Raw genomic sequence first — 27,250 nt, 5'->3', positions numbered from 1 at the left:
GGCCCCAACTCAGTTTTTGATGAGGTTGCCAAAGAAACGGTTTCACACCAGCGAGTACCTATTCCCTCACATCCTTTGGGAGCTCGTGCTCCCCAAACCTCAGCTTCAGCTCTGCACGCTACCAGCGTGCGATGTAAGTTCGCGGTCTCGCCCTGAAAGACAAACCCGTTGCGTTGTTTCCAGATTTGCAAGCAGCATAGGAGGGCGAAAGCTTCAAATTGGGTTGCAGGAACCTCAGCTGGTCGAGTGATAGTGTGCAAGCTGTTGACCTCAATCAATGGGTCAGGCTGGAACCCCAACGCATCCCAGAGACGATGCAGATCAAACATTTATTTCTGTTCGGAACCGAAAAGCATGCATCTTTCGTTCTCTGGTTGGTTACTGTTTTGCAGCTCATGTGTTGATCATTTTATCTCTGAACTTTCTTGTGCAAGTATTGGCTAAGGTTTCCAATCCATGGGCCATTGGTGTATTAGTGATAGCAACAATCCTGCAAGGGATACTTTTCCGGGCAGGCGGATCGTTCTGTGCCTATGCTAAATTTGGGCGGTAAACCTCTACAACTACATGAAGAGTCGTCTGCAGCAGCCTTCCTGTCCTGGGTGAACCCCATCAGGACTGGAGTTTGGAGTTTCTGGCAAAACATAAAAAACGCGGCCGGAGGGGTGAACGGACCCTACCGTTTTTATTAAGAGGAAGCAACACGGCTTCTCCCGGCCACGGAAAAATCCCCGAACCCTAGTCCATGCCCACGGCCAAGCCTTATGGCGAGCACAACGAGGGGATTTTTTTTACCCACGGGCGGAAATTCGTCCCAACTGAGATTCGAACTCGCGACCTCGTGGGGACGACCATACCTCAGCTCCTCTAACCAACTAGACTAGAGGAGCTTTGTAGTTTCTGGCAAAACATAAAACCTCTCCGCTTAAGGGTGTACGGAAACATAGAAGGCAATTGCCACTTGCCAGAGTTCTCGAGCGGGGTGCAGACTGCAAATAGCAAGTTCACTAGTGACGTATATTGTCATGCTATCTCAAGTCCGAACTCGTCGAGTGGAGGAGTGCCCTGGTCAAGAGTTCAGTGCTGCACTGGCATCCTCTATCAGAAGCTGAAGCTGGTTCCGAAATAATCTTCTATCAGAGGACAGAGGCCAAGAAAACAACCGTTCTGCTTGCAATCCACAGACTGGCGGCGGAATCGATCTTCACAGCTACAGACCACCTGCTAGTCTGCTACAACGAGCAGCAGCCTAGCTACTGAAAATAAAAGAGCCTACCGATGATCTGACCACCACATGGCGGGGAGCGAACAGGTCAAACTTATTGCTGTTTATTCGGATGAGTATAAGCACCGGTTAAACAAACGATCTGGACATCTGGTTCTCAATAGCAGACAAGGGCAAAACCTCTTATAGGTAAGCACTGTAAGCATGCGGCAGAGCAACGGCAAGCGAAGAGGTCACCGGAGCCACGCTTGGCAGCGGCCCCTCACTCCTTCAGCTTGTGGATGGTCTCCATGTCCACGACCTCGCTGAGGGTGCCCTTCTCAACATTGTCCCACCAGCGCATGAGGAAGTTGTCGACGATCAGCCGGAACCAGGGGGAGAGCTTCACGCCATCCTCACCAGCGTCCGCCTTCTTGATCAGCTCCTTCAGCTGCTCGCGGTTCACATACTTCACATCGGCGACCTCATCTGGGTTCGGCTGCAGCTTGACGTCCCGGACGATGATCAGGATAGAGTCAACTGAGGATGAGAAGAAAGGAACTAGAGTCAGCAGTGAGTGATGCTGGTGAAACAGCTTGTAGCAACAATGCTCAGTCTGTTCGGAGCATTCTAACGAATTAGCTGGCTTTAACAAGCATGGCTAGGATGTACCAAGGCTGGGGCAACAACTTACGCTCATGCTCGCCCCATTTTCCATCAGATGGAGCCTTGTAGAGCATCCGACCAACAGGGGTAAATTGGTCGACTGGGGCATCTTCAGCTGGGATGCCCAGCTCATCCAGGAGCTTTCTCTGTGCTGCATTTCTCACACCTACAGAACAAAAGGTTACTAGTTATTACTGAAAGATTATGAAAAACGGAATCAAACAATTCCAGTTTTCAAGCTTTCTGTAACGTACCAAGGTAGTTCTCCTGGATAAGTTCAGACTCACGGTACAGAGGATGGCTGCAGCAGGTGTTGGTCCAAACTAAAGGAAATGTAACCTTTGTTGCGGACCTTTGCTGCAAAAAGAGTAAAAGAATACTAAGAAACAATTTATTTATTGACTAATATGACAGTGATAGTTTATTAGCCTAAACATCGAACACAGACCATGGTAATCTTGCAAACCTAAACTTAAGATCCAGACATTGTACCATAGCTACGGAATATTTTTGTCACAGGGAGCAAGTCAGATTACGTAACATGTAACAATAAGATTTGCGGAAGTCAAAGCATCTAATGCAACTTAAGATCTAACTGACATATATATGATCACAGAAACAACATTTAAAGTGTTTAAAGCATCATGTAAAGCAATGGTTGTTCATCCAGATGGTAATTCAAGGCATGAACCCAACTTCCAACAGGAGATCTAGTGTTAAGAAGCTACCGGAGCAACTTGGGACTTCATGAGTTTCCATTTCAAACATATCAAACCCAAAAACTAGGAATCTTAAACCTTTGCCAGGTGCCAAATAAAAATTGCTTGACAAAATTGAAAAATATATCATACAAGTACAGAATAAAAAAGGAAATTTCCAAACCTGGAGTAGCAGCTCATATTTTGAGTTGAAAAGGAACACACTGAAAGCCCTATGGAGCAGATTCTCAGATTCAATCTTTTCCATCAGATGGCCTAGCATACCATACATACAAACAAGTAGTCAAGTGCAATCCCAGAAGCCAATCAAAGGACAACAACAGGGCACCGAATTTAACTAGATACACAGAGCGGAATAGAACTCACAGTTGTATTTTGATTCATGTCCAACAACATTGTCCTGCTCATCCACCAAAATGCACCTGCGAAATAACCAAGCAGCATGGCCAGAAAATAAATTCAGGAATGACTTGAATATCACCAAACAAGCAAAGCAAATAACTATATCAGAAAGGCCCAACACAGGAACTATAATTGTGTACTATAACTTTCTTAAAGAAGATCCAGTAGGCATAGCATCTCCCTGACAACGAAAAGCACTCAGACATCCAGGCCCCTGCTTCTAGTACCACTATTGAAGATGGAATTTTGCACTCCAAAACTTCTCACAGAAACTCATCCACTTATCAATCAACCAAACAAAATGGATATCCATTACCGAATCATCTTAAAAAAATATTTAGTGACATCTGAATTCGGGATGCCAAAACAGCTTAGTTACCCTTTCCTTATCCTTTGAAATTCTGTTACCCCCTCACCTCCTGAGCCCAAACTACAGTGCGCGCGCACGGCATGCCCGGAACTCCTGCAGAGTCCTAGCCGAGCCGGCTAAACCAACCCACAACAAGTACAGAGCGAGAAGCCATATCAGGCACGGGAGACCCCCCCCAAACGTGGTGTTCCCAACTTCTCGAGCACATCCTATCACGGGCATAAAACCAAACCGCCCCCGCGTCCCGATCGCCGCGAGATCCGGCGGGGCAGACAACCGGGCAACGAGAACGCAAAACCCCGGGGGCAAGAGCAATCCACCAAACCCAGATGCGCGTCTGGAGACGAGCAGATCGTGGATACGCCAGCACGCAGGCAGGCACACAAGGGGAAAGGAGGCAGGGGAGGGAAACGGGAGGAGATGGAGGGGGAAGGAAGGGCGCTCACTCGTCCTCGAACATGAGCCGCCTCTGGACGGCGTCCATCCCGGCGTCGTCGCCCGCCGCGCCGGCCATGGCTGCCCGCCTCTCTCGGGTCGCCGCAGGGGAGAGGAGAGCGTGCGGAGTGTGTGTGTGACAGTGCAGCAGCGCAGGGCCGGGGAATGAGCCCAGCGAGGGGGAAGGGGGATAAATAACGGCGGAGGGACCGGGTGGCGGCGTGGAGGGCCCACATGTCAGTGAGCCTGTGCGGCGTGGGCGGAGATTCCCCGGCCGGGTGCAGCCACGTTTTCAACTTCCCTGATCGGCCCCCCGGGACCCAATGTAGACAGCGATGGAATTGCTAGATCTACTATTGCTGTTGGTCCTTCAAGTTCAAAACTACTCCTGCACACTTCAATTCTCTTCTCTCCCTTATTCTTCACCTTCCTCTTCTTCAACTCATATGAAAATTTCCGATTTAATGGAGAGCCGAGAGAAAAAGATTGCCTCGTGTTAGAGAGGTTTAATGGGCGGGGCGACGGGTTAGCGTAGTGGTGAGGGGGACTGGAAGTGGTGGCTAGAGGTGAGGATGCACTATTTAAACAGTAGCGTTGTTGGCGCGTTGAAGAAGAAGGCTCGAGGAAGAAGAAAGAACCAGAGCGGTAAGATGAACTATCATTGAAGATCTAACGGTCTAAAATTTCTCTATAAAGGGAGGCGTTACAATAAGTACATTTATACTTGGCGCGCACGCAATATGATCAGAAGGCGACAAAACGCCGTTTTCCGCCCTTGGCTTTTCCTTTTTATATAACTAACTATCTTTTTTCTTGATGTTTCCAAAATTTTCTTCGAATAGCCATTTGTCCATTTTTTCAATACAAGTTTTCAAGGAAACTTCTGAGTATAAAGGTTGGCCATTTACAATCCTTTTGCATACATGTGTTGATATGATATGAAATTTATACTGGTTCAGCCCTTTAATGTACCCAACATCCAGCACTGAGCTTTGGAGTAAGAGAACTTATTTGGCGGATCGCCCTTTTTTGTGAAAATTTATGTTGTATTATGAACGAATGAGATGTCCTTATGGAGGGTTACATGAGACTATTTATGTGCCACGGGCATGGTTCGGTGCAGATGACAGTCATACCCCTGATCGCTGATGTTGACTAAGGATTAGAGGGATATAAAATCTTGTAGAAAAGCTTGCACTTTGGCATCTGTATATCTATTTAGTTTTAACATTTTCTCATCTATGTGCTCACATGGGTTATGTCTCATGTCACAATGTAGCATCTTCAGGCCCCTGAGAGTACTATATATCATCATCAGGTCCAAAGTAGAGCTAAAAAAATTATGTCGACTCGAGTCCATTGGACTAAGCTCGTCGGGCTTAGGTCAACGTAGGAGTGTCGTTGTTAGGGCCCATAGGAGCATCATCGTCAGGAGCCATTCCTTCAAATAAGCTTGCCAAGCATTTTCAGCAGAACTCTTACAAAAAAGAATGTAGGATAAATTTTGAAGAGAACTTTTTAAAAGTTTCTTTCTTGAAAGTTTTTTTTTCAAGTAAGGTTTCATAAAAACTTAATCATAAGTTCTCTAGAAAATTTCTTCAAACAAGTCGTATGTGAAACTTGCTCTAAAAATGTTTTCTAGAAAGCATTTGAAAAATGTTTTAGAGAAATAGGGGAATAAACTGGTTGTCGATCAATATGAGTAGATGGGTTAGCAAGGAGGAAGGAGAAAAAAAGGATAAGAGATCAAGGGTAAAACAAGGTAGGGGAAAAAGGAAATGAAGAGAGTAGAAACGGAAGGATTGAAAGTAGATCCTTTTATTATATAATAGATCCTTTGGCAATTCATGAGTTGGCTGCATGTTGGCTGGAAACAGATATTGTAGGCTAGTAGCATTTAGTTTGCGGCCACATTCTGGCGCCAAATTTTGGTGCCCACAGCATTTAATCACCGATTTGGAAACCTATGAGGTGGGTACAATAGAGATGGCATTTTAGGTTACAAACTACTAAGTGCTAGTCAAATTTGGCCAACACTCCCAAACTTTGGTGCCCCGCGATCCGGATTGTGTTGTTTGGCCGGGCAGTCAGAGTGTCACATGGCGGACCTGGATGATCATGGCTTTGTTCGGCTTGCTGTGAGAAAAAAATACTGCTAGCTCGTTGATGGCTGATGCTGATTTGGTGTGAAAGAAAAGCACTATGCAGATACATTGGAGTGATGGTTTAATTAATTAATTTAATTTGATCCGGGGAAAAGATCCGGAGCAGCAGTCCATGTCGATGCGATCTGAGCCTCGCCCGGCACGGCACCAAGACCAAGCTGCTACCGTCCAAGATCCAGGTGCGTTTTCTAAGGGCAAAAGCGGAGGAACGCAAACTAACGCATGCCGCGCGAAGCGAGGGTCATGAGTCTGAGGGAGCAGAAGCGGACGCCGTCGTGCGAGCGAGATCCCGGACCCGGAGTGCAGCATCGTCCTTGGTTGGTGATGCCATGCGGATGCGTGCGGGTGCACGACGTGAGGCGACGAGGACGGGGGGTTGGGCTTGGGCTGGACAGAATGACAGATGGAGCGGCACACGCCACCGCGACCGGCCGGAGCCGAGCCACCTCCCCGTGCTCTCCCGGCGATCGCCGCCTCCGTCGCAGTCGCAGCAGGGCCCAACAGCCACCCACCAACGCTCCCCGGATCGATGGTTTCCGCGGCGCGAGGCGGAGCGCGTCGCCGTCAGGGCGTCCGAGTGGAAACTGATGGCGCCGGGGCCACGCGGGTCGTCGCTGTCGCTCGCCGTGGGGGCGTGGCCCTCGTGCTCCGCGCGGGCATGGGGTATGGTAGGGTAGGGAAAGCAACCCAACCCCGGCGCGAGCGCCGAGCGGCCGCCTGCCACCCGCTCCGCTGCAGCCACCTGGACGGGGACACGGTGCTGTACGTGCGACGCAACGCGGCCGGACAGTGCCGCCGCATGGATGGAACAGCTGCTGGCAATTACTCAGGGCTCACGCCAACCACGCGAGCAGACTGAGTGACAGGCGTACAACCGGCGATGGAGTTCAAACAACACACGCGCCGCTTCAAAAAAAAACAAAACAAAAAAAAACAAACGAGAAGCACCATTTGTGTGTGGATCAGGGAAGGGGGGCAGCTGGGTCAGGGAAGAACGCCCTTCGTCCTTCCTATTGATTTGAATCTGATCATGGTGTGTAGCGACGAGGAATTCGTTCGTCTTATTGCTGCTTATTTAGACGCCATACGTAGCATTACCACAGCCGCAAGGCCAACATTCCGAGGCAAGAGCAATATTAGAGCAAACACGCGCCACAGCGACGGCAAGGTCGTCGTTCGTCGGAGCCACGCCGCGGCGGCCGGCGGCCCTTCACTCAGGCCCTGTTTAGATCTTTATATGTAAATGAAAAAAACCGTAAACGCATTAAAGTGAAACAGAATCTTGCTAATTTGAAGTACTAAATGAAGTCTATTTACAAAACTTTTTGCATGGTTGGGCTGTAAATTGCGAGACGAATCTAATGAGCCTATTTAATCCATGATTTGCAACAGTGATGCTACAGTAACCATCCGTTAATTATTGATTAAGCATGAATTAATTAGCATCATTAGATTCGTCTCGCGATTTACAACTCATCTATGCAAAAAGTTTTATAAATAGACTTCATTTAGTACTTCAAATGCCCTCTTTACATTTTTACACAATTTTGCAAAATGAACTAAACACCCCCTCACTCCTTGAGGCTGTGGATGGTCTGCATGTCCGCGGCCTCACTGAGGGTGCCCTTCTCCAGATGGTCCCACCAGCCTATGAGGAGGTTGTCCGCCATCAGCCTGAACCAGGGGGAGAGCTTCACGCCGTCCTCGCCGGCGTCCGCCTTCCGGACCAGCTCCTCCAGCTGCTCGCGGCTCACGTACCTGACGCCGGCGACCTCGTCGGGGTTCGGCCGCAGCTTCACGTCCCGGACGAGGAACAGAATGTGGGTACCTGAGGATGGGGGCCAAAGGAACCGGCGTTAGCTAGCCTTGAGTTTTGTGCTGATCAGGATCGACTTTCAGTGCGTCAGCACAGGCTATCATCAATATTCAGTCGACCACCAATTCAATAGAATATCTGAATTCAAGGACTCACGCTCATGCTCGCTCCATTTCCCGGCAGATGGGGCCATGTAGAGCATCCGACCAACAGGGGTGAACTGGTCGACCGGGGCATCCTCAGCTGGGATGCCCAGCTCATCCAGGAGCTTCCTCTGTGCCGCGTTCCTCACACCTGGAGAACAGTATGAAGGTAGCTACATTTTTACTGAAGGAGAACGAGAAACGGATGCAAACAGTTTCAGTTTACAAGCTCCTCTGTACTCTGTAGCACACCAAGGTCGTTCTCCTGGATAAGCTCAGACTCACGGTACAGAGGATGGCTGCAGCCCGAGTTGCTCCAAACTGAAGGAAATGTAACCTTTGTTGCGGACCTTTGCTGCAAGTAGAAACTTGAACAATTGAAGAGCAACAGGATAGTCACATCACTGCACCAAATGCAACCTAAGAGCTAGCTAGCTGCCATATATGCAGGCTTCCGTCTGGAGATCTAGTGTTACACGAGCGACCAGAGACAGAGTAATTGACTTGGAACTTTATTATTAGCTTCTATTACATGAAACCAAGATTACTGGGAATTTAAAACCTTTGTCAGGTCGGAAATAGCGCAGCAAAATTGAAAAAATATGTCACACATGTAACATCCCTAAACTAATTAGGAGGTTAATCATGTCATCATGTGCATCATCAAGTATTAACCATGATTAGATTATACTTAGGAGTGATAAAATTTTGGGGTTAAGCCCTCCAAAAATTTATAAGGGCGGACGGTCTCCCCCTATAGGGCGGACCGTCCTCAGTTCATCAGCACAGTCCCCTTTTTAGTCAACCACGACCAAGTCAAGTCATGCCATGTTGTAAGGATCACCGGGGTGTCCGACCCTAGAGGGGGAGGGGGTGAATAGGGTCGCTAATCGCTTTCTATCATATGGCTCAATCTATTTGTATAAGATAAACCTAACACGTCCTACACATGCTAAAAGACTTGCAACCTTAGTTATGACTAAGGTTTATCTATACTACTCTCTACTTACCCCTAAAAGACTTGCAACCTATAGCTAATCCTAATCAAAGTAACTAGGAAAGTAAAGGCACGCAAGATAGAGTAAATGCGGAAACGTAATACGGTAAGTAAAGAGGTAAGGGAGAGAATATGCAAACTCCCGTGAAGACACCAAGACACACGATTTAACATGGTTCGGTTAGGACACCAAGTCCCTCCCTACGTCCACGGCCACTTGTCCAACACGAACAAGTGTGATGCCGAGTCTCTTCGCTTGATCACCATCTTGCGTTCGCCACCAAGGATCCCGGCAAGCAAAGGCTAAGTGACCCCAAGTCACCAAGACAAGGCCACCTCCACCGTCTCTCTCGAAGCGTCACCAACGGCACCGTCTTTACTATTGGAGCTTCTCACCAAGAGGGGTCTCCTTCCCCGCACAAAGTGTCGTTGCCTCTCCACACCAAGTCGGAGGGTCACACGACGAGTACACAAGATGATTGCCGCAGCAAGACTTCTCTTAAGGGAGCTCTCGCAAGAACTAATCTCTATTACAAGCACTAAGCACTCTCACAAGTGTGCTCAAACCTATATGATGTACAATGAAGCTCTAAGGTGGTTGGAGGTGTTCTTCAAGTGTAGTATTGCTTCAGCAACTCCAGCAACCTCAAATGACCCGGCCTTGGGGGTATATATAGGCAGCCCACGCAAATATAGCCGTTGGAGAAAAGCTGCCAAAAAAACACTTAAAGCCGGTTAATCCGACGCACCTCCAAAAGCCATCGTCGGTTCAACCGGTGATACTAAACTGTCCGCCTCAAAAACTAGCCGTTATGTGTACGGGCAATCGACCGATGCTGCGTCGGTTTAACCGGTGAGTGTAGTTGTCCTGTGAACTCTGAAAAACAAACTCTCTGGACAACTGCACCGACGTTCACCAAGACCCTATCGTCGGTTCATCCGGTGTATAGATTTTGCCTCAGCTTCTGTGTCCATTGCACCGACGTATTCAACTTTCCTAACGTCGGTTCAACCGGTGAAACCAAAGTTCCTGGTGTGCTCCAAGTCAATGCACCGACGTATGTAATTTTCTCAGCGTCGGTTAATCCGGTGCCAAGTTCATTGCACCGATGAGTACACTTTGCTCATCATCGGTTTAACCGGTGATAGCAAATTGTCTTCGTCTTGATCTTTTCGACTTGGATTTCTTCACGGTCTCTTCAATTCTTGTCCCTTGGACCGAAGAGGTTTCAGGGCGCTAATCGGTTAGCAGAACCACCGTAGGGACGGCCCTTCGGGCCTAGCTACGCCTATCTTCTCTTTGTCATCACTTGAACCTAAAAGCCTGAGAATGGTCATCTTAACAATCATATTAGTCCAAATGTTGTGTTGTCTATATCAATCACCAAAAATTATATTGAAATATGGCATGAGAGGTCATTTTCGCTACACACGTCAACACCCCGAACAGTCCGCGTCCCACTCGCGGACGGTCCGCCAGTGCACCTCCGTGCGTGTCCAACACACAGAAACTTCGCGCCACGTACCCCCCTCACGGACCCCACGCATCAGCCACGCCTCCTCTTCCACCAGAGCACCCCGTACTCTCTCCCTCCCCGTTCACTCAAACCTCACTCTCTCTCTACCGAAGTCATGGAGGAGCTTCACCACCCTCTCCTCCACCATTGAAGCCCCTCCACCTCGCCAAAGCATCACTGGAGGACGCCGGAGATCGACGCCGATGAGCTACACCACCTCGACTTCATCTTCTTCCTTGGAGCTAGGAGCTTCCCAAGCTTCTCCCTCCATCCCCTTCCCCTTCCTCAAGCTTCAAGCAAGGAGAACGAGCTCGAGCTTCACCAAGCCCTCTACCTCATCTTGAAGCCCTTGCCGGTGTTCCACCCATCACCGGTAAGCTCATCCCCTCCCCGATCTACTCCCCATTGCCCTGGGTTGCAAGCCATGAAGCCCTCCTAGAGCACTTTCACCATTGATGGCCTAGAGCTTTGAGACCTTGATGCATGTGGGTTTTAGCTACCAAAATGAACTCCCTACACTCCCAGGAATCCTTAGAAACAAACCCCATCCCAAACCATGGCCGGAATCACCGGCGGCAAACTCGCCGGTGAGCCTTGGCCGGGGTGCGGACGGTCTCCCCTTCATGGGCGGACAGTCCGCTAGTCACCCGACCTGACCCATAGCGTTTCTGGACACTTTTCGGCCTTCCAAAAATTTGTGAGGCGGACAGTCTCCCCCCTAGGGGCGGACGGTCTGCAGGTCATTTTCAGCCTTACACAGAAACACACAGAAACCATGTTTTTGACCCAGAATGGTCCGCGGTTGGCCGGCGGACGGTCCACCAAATGGTCCGCCATTTAGAGCCGGACGGTCCGCTTCTCCTAAGCCGGATGGTCTGCATTTTGTGGTCTATCACCCCTACACTTAGCTATGATTAGAGCCGGACGGTCCGCTTCTCCTAAGCCGGATGGTCTGCATTTTGTGGTCTATCACCCCTACACTTAGCTATGATTAATCCACATATGTACTACATGTCTAGCCTCTTTTATCATAGTTTTGCAATATCAAATCATACCTTCTCATACCGTTTGCATACTATGTCAATCATTCATGGCATATTTATTTATCATGCATCATTGCACTCGTGTAGAGACCGTGACACCGGAGCAATAGGAGAGTGAGCCGGTGTTCGTTGGAGACGACACTCCCGTTGAGACTCAAGGCAGGCACCTAAGCATTTCTTACACCCTATTTTGGATCAATGAAGTATATGTGTCTTGTTTGTGCATGAGTTACTATATATATATCATTGATTGTTTAGAACCTATTTGATGCATTATCAACCTTTACTAGGATATCATCCTTAAATGAGTATGCTTGAATAGGTGTCACGAACTATATGCTTAGCCATGCTTAGCTACGGTACAAGACGAGAGGTGGCAAGGTCACCACCACTCGCGAGCTATAGGATGTATGTTTATTTTCACATGATTAGTGAAGAATGAATAACATATGAGCAACTATGAAGAATGATTCGGACTTGTGCAAGTATGGTAGGGCCATGTTGAGATGGAACTCAAATGGTTAGGCTTGCTTGAGTTGGTTAAGGATCGTCTCTTTGGTCGCCGGTCTCTTGAGCACTTTTTCGTACAAACCACATGCTTTATAATGGGATGGTAAGCCAACTAGCATGAGTCACACCTTGCCTTCATCGGATTCGGTGCGGGTTGTGATGGAGCGTGATCGGCGGATCTGGTGCACTTGTCCTTCCCGACCGTTCGCTCATAGTTGGTTGTGTTTGTGTAAAAGATTGAGGCATGAATTAACACTTATCCTTGGCCGTGGGTATGGTCGTTGGTCTTGTTCTCGTGTGGGAAAGGTTGTACACCCCTACAGGGTTAATAATCTATTGTAATAGCCGCGCTCTCGGTCATGAGCACGCTCTTTGAGGTTCGCTCCAATGTAAAGTTCGTGAAGGAGTTTATGGAAGATTGAGCTTATGATTTATGAGCACTTCACTTATGCAATTGTTTGATGCATGCTTTAGAGATCATAGATACTATGTCTTTTGCTTATTACAACTTGATCAAAGTTAGATGATTTTATGCAAAAGTTAAATACCTTACCCTATCCTTGCTACTAACCAAATGCATTCTCCTTGAGGTCGGGCTGGTATATACCCATATTGGATAAGCCCTACGAGTACCCTTTTGTACTCATGGTGCTATCGTTAAAGTTGTTGCAGGTGATCCACAGTCGGAGGCTGTCTTTGGGTACTTCTACCCCACGGACGGAGGTGCGGGTGAGGAGTAGATGGCCGGTGGCTATGAGAAGGGCACAATCGGCATATAGTGTTAACCTTCTATTTTGTGCTATGTATGGAGTGGATGCGATGTAGAACTTTCCGCTGCAAAACTCTGAACATGATGTCCTTGTACTTGAACCTCTTTTATGTAATTTAAACTCTATGTACGGTTGTGCTTGTGTGATGATGTCCACATGTTGTGCGAGTGGAGTGTGTTTAAATCCTGGGCGGTGCTCATGACACATTCCAAGGACTACCGGGGTTGGCCCTTTTTAATCTAGTTGATCAATGGATGATAACTTGATTAAATGGGATCAACTTGGGCTAGTTCCTCACAGCGTGGCATCAGAGCTATGGTTGCATTCCATGCATGGTTATCACTAAAATTTTGGTGTGAGACACGTATAGAAACAAAATGGTGATCACTAAGAATCAAGTGTTTGTAAAATTTTGCTTTTCTTAAGGCTATATTTTTTCTATTGTGTATATATCTCTTATCTTCCATAGACCTACTTTTTCTTACCTTGTGGGCTGCACATTAGTTATTATAAATATGTTCTCTAACTTATCTTGTCTGCTCATGATAGATAAACGGGAACTTGGGCCAATTGGTCATGGTGACTCAGACTGAGGAGGCGGAAGGCTTTCCTCCGCTCGTTGCCGAGATGCTTTGGAGAGGCAAGTTCTCGCGGAGGTCGGAGTACTCGGTCTTTGCGAGGGGACTTGGGCCGAGCATGGTGAACTATGCTGCCACCGTGTTCATCCCGAGACGCTTTGTTGAAGGGGTCACGGAAGCTCACAACATTTTAGCTCATGGAACTTCAATTGAGATGGCAATCCAAGAAGTGGCGTATAAGGCCATGGCAATTCTCCGCCAAAAAGTGATCGAGTTGGAGCATCACCCATTCACTCACTTCCCAATTCAAGGACCATTGCAAGGTGTGAATGTGTTTGAGATGGGAATGGGAGGTGCTAGCTTGTATGAAAGGCGTATGTCCGAGTTGGTGGCGGCACAAGACCGAAGCCTCCGTTGCATCCGAGCGGAGTTAAGGGAGACAAGACGTCGCTTCAACGAATTGCAACGCACCGTGGATATGTATGTTCGCATGGGCCGTGTGCCTCAAGATGTGTTGTGTGGACCCAATGATTACACCCCGCATGAGGCGGCACCATTGGAGCTTCGCTTTCCTTTAGTCCAAGGCATATATCTCCTCAACATGTGGTGGGGCAAGCACGTATGTCCAATGGGCTGCGTGTGCGCCGCTTTGCCCCCACAACTTTGACTAGTGAGATCATCTTTGGTGGTGAACATGCACCCCTCACTCACCCGGAGAACCCCGAAGACACCGGATCCCCACAATATCACCTTCTTGATGATTTCCCACCATACTTCATGAGAGGTCCCTATGGTCCCTTCTAAATATTTATGTTAACCTATGGCGGTTATGAGACTCCTCGAGCTATGTGACTCGTTGTAATGTACCATCTATTTTATGTAATTGAATAGTTAATTGGTGAGATCGTGTGAGACACTGGTTAGCTATATGCCTATGTAATGTACTACTATATATTATCTATGTGGACCTCCATTATGTTAGTTATGTGCCGTGTTATTTGTGCGTATGGCTGTGACATGTCATCATTTATCATCATTCATGCATGTTTCTTTTTGAGAATATGTGGGGTATTAGATATTTGATTATGGTTACTTCCTATGAGTGATTCTTAGTGCTGTCCAAAATTCTTTAGTCTCATTGTTTCTTGATCCATTCTATCTATGATTTCAAATTTTTGTTCTCACACATTTGTGGTTGATATCTTACATAGTTGTGCAATTTTTTTGTGCAATTGTACTATATCAATTTTTCTTTATCCCAGTCATTAACCTCATTTGTGGTTGGCGGCAGGATGGTTGAAAGCTCTGGTGCTGGTGCCGGTGGTGGTGGTGGTGGTGGCGATCCGCCTCTCCCTGATTCTCCTCCTTTGCACCCAACCCTTGTGGAGATCCTTATAAGGTCGGAGGAGAGCCGACAAATGCAAAATCAGATTATGCAAGCCATTGTGCAGCACTTGGGTGGGCAGGGACATGGCGGTCAACGCCATGGTCATTCTGCTTTCATGGCCACCGACCCTCCTATCTTTCGTGGATCAAAGGAGTCTTTAGATGCTGATTTTTGGTTGCGTACCATAGAGCAAAAAATTGATCTTATTCAATGCAATGATCAAGAGAAGGTTAATTATGCGGGTCAACAACTTCGTGATGCCGCGGGAGCTTGGTGACAGGGATACAAGGCACAAGTTGGAGAAGGTCACCAAGTGACTTGGGTTGAATTTCGTGAGGCTTTTCGTGCATATCACATTCCCAAGAGTGTGCTCAATATCAAGAGGGATGAATTCTGCAAGTTACGCCAAGGCAACAAGCCCATGATGGAGTATGTCAATGCTTTCAATTATCTTGCCCAATATGCCTTGGAAGATGTCAACACGGATGAGAAGAAGCAAGATCATTTCATAAATGGGCTGTCTTTGAAGCTACAATCTCATCTCTCTACCATAGATTTTTAGGATTTCAATGACATAGTTAGCAAGGTAATTAAGGCCGAGTACAAGATGAATGCATTTGAAAATGAGAATCGCATGATTGAGGTGGAGAATCACAAGCGGGCTTCCTCTTCTTCAACCGGTGGTGGCTCGCAACGCCCCCGCACGGGACTTCCTCCTCCACCCCGTGCGCCGGGTTTTGGTGCTCCTCAACCCATGTGGATGGCACGCCGTCCTCCGGCTCCCCAAGGTCAACCTCCTCGTGCTCCGGGGCAGCCGGGAGGCGGTAGTGGAAATACCTCTCGTGGGCCATGCTTCAATTGTGGCGGGCAAGGCCACATCTCTCGTGATTGTCCCTCTCCAAGAAAGGGTGGAGCCGGCAATGCTCCAAACCCACCCACTCCTCCTCCTCGCCAAGATGGGAGGAATGGTCAAAATTCCAAGCGTGGCAAGTTGAATCATATCACGGCGGAAGAATCTAGTGAGGACATACAAGTTCTTGTTGGTATGATTTCTATCAATTCTAAACCCACTCGAACATTATTTTATTCCGGTGCATCTCATTCTTTCACGAGTAGAAAATTTGCCATAGAACATAATTTTTCTATCCGGGTAATACCTACTCCTTTTATCATTGATGCTCCCGGAGCAACATTAGTTGCTAAGAAAGTGGTCAATTTAGCTCAACTTGAAGTATCGAGGCTGATTTTCATAGTGAACCTTGTGGTCATTGATCTAGAGGAATTGGATGTCATTATTGGGATGAATTAGATGACTAAACATGATGGGGTTATTTGGTGCAATCCTCGCTGTATTGAATTTAGGCACCCTTTCGGAGTGCGGGTTAATCTTTATCTCCATGAGAAATTTGGTTCTCAACTTCATGCTCTTAATGCTACTATTTTGCCGGAGTTAGAGGCAATTCTGGTGGTATGTGAATTTTCGGATGTTTTTCCCGAAGAGTTGCCGGGGATGCCTCCCGACTGGGAAGTAGAGTTTGTTATTGAGCTACTCCCCGGGACGTCCCCGGTATCTAAAAGACCTTATCGAATGCCTCCCAATGAATTAATTGAGTTGAAGAAACAATTGCAAACTCTCCTTGACAAGGGATTTATTCGTCCGAGCTCCTCACCTTGGGGATTGTAACACCCGGTTTACAAAAGGACATAAACCGAGCAATCATATACGTGCCAGGATCAAGTCACACGTATATACAACAGAATGAACAGTATATCACAGCACATATCACGTAAAAAGACATAATAAAGCGAGTACGAATGTTATTTATTACATAAATGACAAATGTCTGATACAGAGTATGCGGAAGCGTAAAACAAGTACGAAACTCGGAAGCTGGGCACCACAGGGACGTCGACTGGGAGACGACAGCCTAGAAGTCCTCGTACTCCTGGTAGCTCCAGGTGAACTCCTCCGCGTCACCGGGAACTGAGCAGCAGTAGGGTGTCCCCAAAGAGAACAAGAGGAAAAGAGTAGAGTAGGCAAGAGTGAGTACACAACTTGTACTCAATAAGTATAACACAATCTATGAGGCTCTAAGGTTGGCTGACTCAACTGCATTAGCTTTTAATCTTAGCAAAAATTTATTAAAGCTAATTACTACAAGTGGATGAATTATCATAAATCCAGTTACATAGACATTAATCAGAATTAATTATGAACTACTGAGAACCACACCGAAACCACCAAGGTAACCCACTAATCAAAAGGAGGATCCGGGCCGCTCATGACCGTGAGCACGGCTAGTATACCAGTTTTACACTCTGCAGAGGCTGCACATCTTTACCCACAAGTCGTGAGCTACGCTAGTTGTTCATCACACTTCCGTAGGTGAGATGACTAGCAAACTCACTACGAGGCCATTACAAAGAATCTCGTTGGTAAGGCGTAACCGCGAAGAGTTGGATCAGCGACAATGGGGCCCACCTCACGGGGTTACAAGCACGTAGCACGGACCAAGCCGGAGGAGCAGGGACCATTGAAGCTTACCACCCTTGCCCCGCAGGTAAGTTACTCCAAACCAAAAAGACCTAATTAGTAAGCCAAAACCGTCTCATTCCAGTCTTGTGGTTGCGCGGTTGTCCCAGGTTGTCGCTCTAATGACGTACGGTCCTTATGGAGAGTAGCTAGCACAAAACATAGTGCGAGCCCCCTAAACCAAGTTTCTAGAAAAACATGTTTTAAGGAGACGTAAACCACTCAAGTACAGAGCACAGAGGGTAACGCTCAGAATTAAGTTGCATAAGACCGTTAACAAATTAATTAAAAAGGACCAAGTGTGTTATAGCGCGGCACCTAGCACAACTAACCAAAATACAACCCAAGGGATATATATATAAAGGATATAAAGTGGCTAGGAAAGTCCTTATAGGCATACAGTGTTAAAATGCAGTATAAAATTGTATTTAAAAGTGATAGGAATGTTCATGTTATACTTGCCTTCCTCAAAGTTCTCCTACTGCTGCTCAAACCGCTGTGAAGACGGTGGCTGCTCCGAGTACTGGTACTCCTCCGAAGGATCAACGTCTACTCACGATCACAATGCCAAAACAAGTCCAGCACATACACATACATGCAAACAAGAGCAAACACTAAGAAATAGTACAATAATACATAAAAACTACAAACAAAACTAAGCTAAGACTATTCTATGCATTACAACGATCGCATGGACATAAAGAACACCTAAAACGGAGCTAGAACGCGAAAACTAGAGCTAAAACTAGGTCTAGGGACTAAACTGCGAGAAAAACTAGGGTTCCAGGGGCTTCTGCGTAGAAACTAGGGACTAAAATGTAATTAAAGATTAGATCTAGGGTCTAACGCATAAAACTGACCGGCCAGGACTGTGAGTTCTATTTTTAAAAAGGTCAGGGGCTTAAACGTTAAAAACAGGGCTGTTCTGCAATTATTTTTGAACTAACGTGGACTGCGGGTTGATTCCCGAAAAGTCCAGGGGCTTTTTAACAAAAAGGCCAGGCCGAACCGGTATGCGCGGATCTGATCCGTTGGATCGAGATCTGAGGGTCAGGGTTTGATGGATCCTAGATCTAATTTGGGACGTCCACGCAAGATCGGACGACCCGAGCGAACGGGACCACGGCCGGCGGCGCTGGGTCACCGGCGACGCTCTCCCGCGGTGGGGCTCTCACCGGAGAAACGCGTACGCGCGTTTTCGGCCATGGCTCGGGCTTGGGTTTGGCCTGGGGTGTAGTCCGCGACACGGCGAGCTCACCTGTGCTCAAGGAAGTTGGATTGGGGCACGGCCGAGGCTCACCATGGCGAGGGGCGGCACTGACTCACCGGTGAACCGCGACCTCTCGATTCTGGCCTCGGTTTGGCTTGAGTTTGGCACAGGAATGGAAAGCACGACACGACAAACCTTCCTAAGGGCTCGGATTAGCTCTGCAGCACGTGGAGCGGAGATTGGCTACGGCGCGGCGGCACTACCGAACTACGCCGAGGAATCCTCGCACGTGCAGAGGGAAAGGGAAAAGGGGAAAAGGGCATGGCGTGTTCCTCACCACCCCGTGAAGCTACGGCGATGTGTAGATGTCGAGGTTCGGCGGCGTAGCGGCGGAATCACGGCGTCGCAGAGGCGGGTCGACGAAGCTCCTCCACGGGAATTCTCATGCGTAGCAGGGCCGGGGTCGGAGAAGAAGAGCTCGGCGAGGATCCTGGTCCCAAGGCGGAGCGGCGGCGGTGGTTCGTGGTGGCAGAGGTGCTACGGAACGGCCGGACCACGGCGGCGCAGAGGTAGCTCCGAGCAAAGGCGATGGCGGAGGTGGTTGGTAGGGTTTGAGGCGGCAGTGGTGGAGTTTGGGAAGGTCCAGGGGGTGCGTGCTGCGGTTAAGAAGGGCAGGGCGAACCTCGGCGTGCGGGCCCCGCCCGGGAACGGATCACGGCGAGAATCTCGGTGGGATTCCGTTCTGCGTTCGCGACGGGGAAGGAGAGCCTGACATGCGGGCCCTGCTTGTCAGCGGCGGAAGGCGCGCGAGCACTGTGGACGAAGGGAGAGCAGGCTGAGGGAACCGGGCCGCGGTAGCTGGGCCGCGCGGAGGGAAAAAAAGAAGCAGGCCGGCCTGGGTTGCGCTGGGCTGGGTCTCGGGGAGAAACTGGGCCGCGCCAGGGAAGAGAGGGGGAGAGGTGGAGCGGGCCGAACAGGGAAAAGGAAAGGAGCGGGTTGGGCCGGAAGGGTTTCCAGGCTGGGCCACTGGGCTGGTTTGATTTTTTTTTCCATTTTTCCTTTCTCCTTTTCTTTTTCAAACTCAACTCAAACTAATTTGAATTCAAATCCTAGGCACTCAAACAAATAAAACTTAGGCACCAGCATGTATGCACAAACAAGTTTAAACCTAGAAAAATTTTAATTACTTATGAAAGAAAATTAAATTAAATGCAAGGCTAAGCATATAAAACCTTAGAGAGTTAAATAAAGCCAATTAAATTTATTATTAAATACTGAAATTTAAATTAGGGTGTTACAGGGATGCCCGGCTCTTTTTGTTAAGAAGAAGGATGATAGTCTAAGGATGTGTGTGGATTATCGATCATTGAATGAAGTGACCGTGAAGAATAAATATCCTCTCCCTAGGATTGCCATCTTATTTGATCAATTTGTCGGTGCTAAATTTTTTCCAAGATTGATCTCGGTTTGGGATATCACCAAATCAAAATTCGAGAGGAAGATATTCCCAAGACAGCTTTCTCTACTCGATATAGGCTTTATGAGTACACAGTTATGTCTTTTGGGTTAACCAATGCCCCGGCATACTTTATGTACTTGATGAATTCTATCTTCTTTGAAGAGTTTGATGTCTTTGTGATCATTTTCATTGATGACATTCTCATTTTCTCCAAGACCAAGGAAGAGCACGCCGAACATATTCGCATTGTTCTTCAAAAACTTCATGATCATCGTCTCTATGCCAAGTTTAGCAAGTGTGAATTTTGGCTTAAGGAAGTGACTTTTCTTGGACAAGTTCTTTCTGAAAATGGTGTGGCAGTTGACTCGAGCAAGGTGAATGATGTGATTGATTGGAAGCAACCCACAAATACTAGTGAAATCCGGAATTTTCTTGGACTTGCAGTTTATTACCGTAGGTTCAATGAAAACTTCTCCAAAATATCTAAGCCTATGACCGAATTGACAAAGAAGGGTGTGGAATTTAAGTGGACCAATGCTTGTGAGAATGCCTTTCAAACTCTCAAAACCAAACTCACAACTGCTCCTATTCTTGCTCAACCGGATATCACTAAGGGATTTGATGTCTATTGTGATGCATCTAGAATTGGACTTGGTTGTGTTCTTATGCAAGAAGGCCGAGTCATTGCTTATGTTTCACGTCAATTGAAGCGTCATTAAGAAAATTATCCCACCCATGATCTTGAGCTAGCAGCGATTGTTCATGCTCTTAAGATATGGCGTCATTATCTCCTAGGAAATTCTTGCAATATCTATACCGATCATCAAAGTCTCAAGTATATCTTTACTCAATTGGAACTCAACATGAGGCAAAGAAGGTGGCTGAAATTAATCAAGGATTATAAGTTGGAAGTTCATTATCATCCCGGCAAGGCCAATGTAGTTGCCGATGCATTGAGCTGAAAGGTGCGATGCCATTGCTTGCTTACCCGATCCGGAGTCAACACACTCTGTGATGATTTTCGGCAGCTCAACCTCACTACGGTAGAACATGGGTCACTTGCTTCTTTAATTATCACTTCTAACCTCATTGATGAAATAAAAAAAGCTCAATATGAGGACAAAGGCATGATGAATCTTAGAGCTAGAATCAATGAAGAAAAGCTCAAGTGTTTCAAACTTGATGAGCATGGAATTCTTTGGTTTGGAAAACGTTTGGTGATTCCCAAAAATTCTGAGCTTAGGAAGAAAATTTTTGAATAAGCTCATGAATCCCAATTTTTTATCCATCCCGGTAGCAATAAGATGTATCAAGACTTGAAGCAAAATTTTTGGTGGACTCGCATGAAAAGGGAAATTACAAGATATGTAGCCGAATGTGACGTTTGCCAAAGGGTGAAAGCCGAACATCATAAACCGGCCGGAACTCTCCAACCACTTCCTATTCCTTCTTGGAAATGGAAGAATATATCCATGGACTTTATCACCAGACTACCTCATACTCTTCATGGGTACAATTCCATTTGGGTCATTGTAGATCGTCTCACAAAATCAGCTCACTTCCTTCCGGTGAGAGATAGATACACCGTTGACAAATATGCTGAACTTTATCTCACAAAGATTATTTGTCTTCATGGAGTTCCTAAGTCCATAGTGTCCGATAGAGGTCCTCAATTCACTGCTCAGTTTTGGAAAAGTCTTCATCATGCCATGGGTACCGAGCTCACACTTAGCACAGCCTCATCCTCAAACCGGTGGACAAACCGAGCGAGTGAATCAAATTCTTGAAGATATGCTTAGATCATGTGCCATTATTTATGGGAAGAGTTGGGATGAATGCCTACTCTTTGCTGAATTTTCCTACAACAATAGTTATCAAGCAAGTATTGGAATGTCACCATTTGAAGCTTTGTATGAGCGGAGTTGTAGAACTCCTCTCAATTGGTCGGAATCCGGAGAACGAATTTATTTTGGCCCGGAAATTGTCATGGAGGCTGAGGAGAAGGTGAAAACCATTCAAGAACGATTATGAGCGGCTCAATCTCGTCAAAAACATTATGCAGATCGCCGTAAGAGGGAGCTATGTTTCCAAGTTGGTGATCATGTCTATCTCAAGGTCACACCTTTTAAGGGTACTCAACGATTCCAAGAGAAAGGCAAGCTTGCTCCTCGTTATGTTGGTCCATTTCAGATTTTGGCAAGGCGTGGGGCTGTCACCTATCAATTGGAATTACTACAATCTTTATCAACTATACATGATGTGTTTCATGTATCTCAATTGAAGAAATGCCTAAGAGTTCCTATGGAAGCCACCAATTTTGAGGATCTTGATATCCAACCCAACCTCTCTTACAAAGAGCATCCTATTCGAATTTTTGACCGAGCTGAGCGCAAGACTAGGAACAAAGTCACCAAGTTTGTGAAAGTCCAATGGAGTCGCCATTCCGAGCGAGAAGCAACATGAGAACAAGAAGATCAACTTCGGAATTCTTACCCTGAGTTATTTATGGATGAGTATGTGCACTCGTGATTCTTTCTATTATTTCATCTTGTTTATGATCTTCTAGTGATTATAGGATGGTTGTTACATGATCTATTGAGTTGTTACTTTGGTTGGTACCATATACTTTTGAAAAGACCACCGATCTGGGCTCTTTCTGGGCATTTTTTGTGATTTGCGGACGGTCCACCCCGTAGGGGCGGATGGTCCGCCCTTCAATATTTCAGCCCCACCAGAACACTTGCAATTTGCTATTTCGGATCCATTTTTTACCTGCGGACGGTCCGGTTTTTGACCCCGAACGGTCCGCCGTTGTCTCAAGAATCCTACACAGAACCTTCCCGAAACTTGTGTGTTTCACCACTTTGAACCACGGACGGTCCGCGAGTTTTAGGCGGACAGTCTGCAGTAGAATTTCCCAGACTTACTCAGAACCAACCCGAAACACCATATAGGGCGGACCGTCCTCAGTTCATCAGCACAGCCCCCTTTTTAGTCAACCATGACCAAGTCAAGTCATGCCACGTCAACATCCTGGACAGTCCGCGCCCCACTCGCGGACGGTCCGCCAGTGCACCTCCGTGCGTGTCCAACGCGCAAAAACTTCGCGCCACGTACCCCCTCGCGGACCCCACGTGTCAGCCACGCATCCTCTTCCACTAGAGCACCCCATGCTCTCTCCCTCCCCATTCACTCAAACCTCACTCTCTCTCTCTACCAAAGTCATGGAGGAGCTTCACCACCCTCTCCTCCACCATTGAAGCCCCTCCACCTCGCCGAAGCATCACCGGAGGACGCCGGAGATCGACGCCGACGAGCTACACCACCTCGACTCCATCTTCTTCCTTGGAGCTAGGAGCTTCCCAAGCTTCTCCCTCTATCCCCTTCCCCTTCCTCAAGCTTCAAGCAAGGAGACTGATCTCGAGCTTCACCAAGCCCTCTACCTCATCTTGAAGCCCTTGCCGGTGTTCCACCCATTGCCGGTAAGCTCATCCCCTCCCCGATCTACTCCCCATTGCCCTAGGTTGCAAGCCATGAAGCCCTCCTAGAGCACTTTCACCATTGATAGCCTAGAGCTTTGAGACCTTAATGCATGTGGGTTTTAGCTACCAAAATGAACTCCCTACACTCTCAGAAACCCTTAGAAACAAACCCCATCCCAAACCATGGCCGGAATCGCCAGCAGCAAACTCGCCGGTGAGCCTCGGCCGGGGTACGAACGGTCTCCCCATCATGGGTGGACAGTCCGCTAGTCACCCGACCCGACCCATAGCATTTCTGGACACTTTTCGGCCTTCCAAAAATTTGTGAGGCGGACGGTCTCCCCCCTAGGGTCAGACGGTCCGCAGGTCATTTTTCAGCCTTACACAGAAACACACAGAAACCATGTTTTTGACCCAGAATGGTCCGCGGTTGGCCGGCGGACGGTCCGCCAAATGGTCCGCTTCTCCTAAGCCGGACGGTCTACATTTTGTGGTCTATCACCTCTACACTTAGCTATGATTAATCCACATATGTACTACATGTCTAGCCTCTTTTATCATAGTTTTGCAATATCAAATCATACCTTCTCATGCCGTTTGCATACCATGTCAATCATTCATGGCATATTTATTTATCATGCATCATTGCACTCGTGTAGAGACCGTGACGCCGGAGCAAGAGGAGAGTGAGCCGGTGTTCGTTGGAGACGACACTCCTGTCGAGACTCAAGGCAGGCACCTAATTATTTCTTACACCCTATTTTGGATCAATGAAATATATGTGTCTTGTTTGCGCATGAGTTACTATCTATATATATATATATATATATATATATATATATATCATTGATTGTTTAGAACCTATTTGATGCATTATCAACCTTTATTAGGATATCATCCTTAAATGAGTATGCTTGAATATGTGTCACGAACTATATGCTTAGCCATGCTTAGCTACGGTACAAGACGAGAGGTGGCAAGGTCACCACCACTCGCGAGCTATAGGATGTATGTTTATTTTCACATGATTAGTCAAGAATGAATAACATATGAGAAACTATGAAGAATGATTCGGACTTGGGCAAGTATGGTAGGGCCATGTTGAGATGGAGCTCAAATGGTTAGGCTTTCTTGAGTTGGTTAAGGACCGTCTCTTTGGTCGCCGGTCTCTTGAGCACTTTTTCGTATAAACCACATGCTTCATAATGGGATGGTAAGCCAACTAGCATGAGTCGCACCTTGCCTTGACCGGATTTGGTGCGGGTTGTGATGGAGCGTGATCGGCGGATCCGGTGCACTTGTCCTTCCTGACCGTTCATTCATAGTTGGTTGTGTTTGTGTGAAAGGTTGAGGCATGAATTAACACTTATCCTTGGCCATGGTTATGGTCGTTGGTCTTTTTCTCGTGTGGGAAAGGTTGTACACCCCTGTAGGGTTAATAATCTATTGCAATCGCCGCGCTCTCGGTCATGAGCACGCTCTTTGAGGTTCGCTCCAATGTAAAGTTCGTGAAGGAGTTCATAGAAGATTGAGCTTATGATTTATGAGCACTTCACTTATTCATTTGTTTGATGCATGCTTTAGAGATCATAGATGCTATGTCTTTTGCTTATTACAACTTGATCATAGTTAGATGCTTTTATGTAAAAGTTAAATACCTTATCATATCCTTGCTACTAACCAAATGCATTCTCCTTGAGATCGGGTTAGTATATACCCATATTGGATAAGCTCTGCAAGTACCCTTTTGTGCTCATGGTGCTATCGTTAAAGTTGTTGCAAGTGATCCGCAGTCGGAAGCCGTCTTTGGGTACTTCTACCCTGCGGACGGAGGTACGTGTGAGGAGTATATGGCCGGTGGCTATGAGAAGAGCACTATCGGCATATAGTGTTAACCTTCTATTTTGTGCTATGTATGGAGTGGATGCGATGTAGAACTTTCCGCTGCAAAACTCTGAACATGATGTCCTTGTACTTGAACCTTTTTTATATAATTTAAACTCTATGTACGGTTGTGCTTGTGTGATGATGTTCACATGTTGTGCGAGTGGAGTGTGTTTAAATCCTGAGCGGTGCTCATGACATATTCCAAGGACTACCGGGGTTGGCCCTTTTTAATTTAGTTGATCAATGGACGATAACTTGATTAAACGGGATCAACTTGGGTTGGTTCCTCACAACACAAATGCAGGATAACAAAAAAAAGGAGATTAAAAAACCTGGAGTAGGAGCTCATGTTTTGAGTTGAAAAGGAACACACTGAAAGCCCTGTGGAGCAGATTCTTTTCCATCAGATGGCCTAGCATGCCATACAGATAACTAGTCAAGTACAGTACAATTGGAAGCAGCCTGTTCGAAGGACACATCAAGCACCTTTTCAAAAAAAAAGGACATGAAGCAGGGCAAAGAATTTAACTAGATTTGCAGAGGGGATTACAACTTACTGTTGTACTTTGATTCATGGCCAACAACATTATCCTGCTCATCCACCAGAATGCACCTGTGAAATAACCAAGCAGCGTGGTGGAAACGTGAACTCAGGGAGTGACTCGAGGATCACCATACAAACACAAAAATAACTATATCATCAGAAAGGCTCCACGCAGGAACTTAAACTGTGTGCTATAACTTTTGTAAAGAACGATCAGTACGAATAGCATTGCCCTGAAAAATCTGAAATGAAAAAAGCGCTCACCATCCAGGACCCTACCACTACTTTGTAGAAGAATTTTGCAATCTGAAACTAAGATGATCCATTGTAATAAGACGTTACTCGTCCACTTTTCAATCTAGTAATAAAAGAGGCGTCCATTGGATATCGATACGAATTCAGACTCCTTAGTGGTTCTCGACTACTAATTGGTTGATTGTTATGCCTCTGTACGACTGCATGCAAATTTTTTCTTGTCAACTTGATTGTGAGAGGGGGGAAGCTAGGAGGGCACTGCTCACTCATCCTCGAACATGAGCCGCCTCTGGACGGCGTCCATCCCGGCGTCGTCGCCAGCCGCGCCGGCCATGTGCCTGCCTCTCTCTCTAGCGCGCAAGCGATCGGCGAGAGGGGGCCGAGTGTGTGTGTGGGGGGGGGGGGGGGGGGGGGGGGGGGCAGCCACACGGCGGCGGGGGATAAATAACGGCAGCCGGCAGGGATGCTCGGGCGATCGGTTGGCGGACGGCATGGCGGGCGTCCCTGGCCAGGCAGCCACGTGTTCCCTGCTTCACTCGCGCGGGCAGAAGCAAAACATGTTGCCAAATGGGGATGCTTGCCAAAAGAGGATCGTTGCATCCCGAGAACTCATGTCTGGTCCCGGCCGACGTTTCTTTGCTTCCATGGTTGGAGTCCAATTGGATGGAGCTTTCGCGGAAGAAAGGAACACTACTGTTTGAGCTCGTTTGGAAACTCATTTCCCCGCCGGGTTCCGGCTCATTCCCCGCGGCGGCAGGCCACGCGGGAAATTTCCACGGGCCACTCAACGAACTGTAACACCCGGATACTCCGGACATTGGCCCGGATACTCCGGGTGTGGAGTTTCTATTTCCATAATTTGGACATCTGGACCCCACAATCAATTAAATGGAAACTATCACTCTCTCTCCCTCACTCTCACTCTCTCCCGTTACCTCTCTCCCCCTCACCTCCCTCACTAGCTCTCCCTCTCCCCTAAGCTCTAGATTCCGAAATCTTCCATTTCAACTTGATTCCAAGGCCAAGGGAGCTTCATTCGGCGTGGGGGAATCATCTTCTACAAGTATTCCACCTTGGGGCGACATCGTTTTCGAGTTCTTGCAAGAGGGACTAGTTCAAGGTACTAAAAGCTAGGGCTCGCCGATTTGGTTGTTTTAG

General features: G+C 47.3%; 2 protein-coding genes across 3 annotated transcripts; both read right to left on the bottom strand.

Annotated features, from left to right (window-relative positions):
* Nucleotides 1–1,168: 1,168 nt before the first annotated feature.
* LOC120690629 (isopentenyl-diphosphate Delta-isomerase I-like) lies at nt 1,169–3,974 on the bottom strand. Of its 2 annotated transcripts, XM_039973361.1 has the most exons (7): nt 3,808–3,974; nt 2,956–3,011; nt 2,753–2,844; nt 2,125–2,227; nt 1,899–2,036; nt 1,460–1,744; nt 1,307–1,416 (listed from the first exon to the last, which is right to left on the bottom strand). In XM_039973361.1, exons 1-6 carry the CDS (start codon nt 3,873–3,875, stop codon nt 1,488–1,490), a joined length of 714 nt encoding a protein of 237 aa, XP_039829295.1. In that variant the 5' UTR covers nt 3,876–3,974; the 3' UTR covers nt 1,307–1,416; nt 1,460–1,487. The 2 variants fall into 2 exon arrangements, with proteins under 2 accessions (XP_039829288.1, XP_039829295.1); XM_039973354.1 differs by having other exon boundaries at nt 1,169–1,744.
* Nucleotides 3,975–7,532: 3,558 nt separating this feature from the next.
* LOC120696188 (isopentenyl-diphosphate Delta-isomerase I-like) lies at nt 7,533–26,426 on the bottom strand. The gene is made up of 6 exons (XM_039979324.1): nt 26,359–26,426; nt 25,851–25,906; nt 25,626–25,705; nt 8,173–8,275; nt 7,934–8,071; nt 7,533–7,789 (listed from the first exon to the last, which is right to left on the bottom strand). Exons 1-6 carry the CDS (start codon nt 26,424–26,426, stop codon nt 7,533–7,535), a joined length of 702 nt encoding a protein of 233 aa, XP_039835258.1.
* Between the last annotated feature and the right edge of the window lie 824 nt (nt 26,427–27,250).

The sequence above is a fragment of the Panicum virgatum genome, chromosome 2K, assembly GCF_016808335.1.
Source record: "Panicum virgatum strain AP13 chromosome 2K, P.virgatum_v5, whole genome shotgun sequence".
Lineage (NCBI taxonomy): Eukaryota > Viridiplantae > Streptophyta > Magnoliopsida > Poales > Poaceae > Panicum > Panicum virgatum.
This window is presented reverse-complemented; position numbering and strand designations above follow the sequence as displayed.

Coding starts and splice junctions, on each gene's coding strand:
- LOC120690629 (XM_039973354.1), bottom strand. CDS start 3,875: ATGGCCGGCGCGGCGGGCGACGACGCCGGGATGGACGCCGTCCAGAGG. Junction 3,012..3,807: donor CGGCTCATGTTCGAGGACGA/GTGAGCGCCCTT, acceptor GTTATTTCGCAG/GTGCATTTTGGTGGATGAGC. Junction 2,037..2,124: donor TATCCAGGAGAACTACCTTG/GTACGTTACAGA, acceptor TTTGTTCTGTAG/GTGTGAGAAATGCAGCACAG.
- LOC120696188 (XM_039979324.1), bottom strand. CDS start 26,426: ATGGCCGGCGCGGCTGGCGACGACGCCGGGATGGACGCCGTCCAGAGG. Junction 25,706..25,850: donor CCATGAATCAAAGTACAACA/GTAAGTTGTAAT, acceptor ATGGCATGCTAG/GCCATCTGATGGAAAAGAAT. Junction 7,790..7,933: donor GAAATGGAGCGAGCATGAGC/GTGAGTCCTTGA, acceptor CCCCATCCTCAG/GTACCCACATTCTGTTCCTC.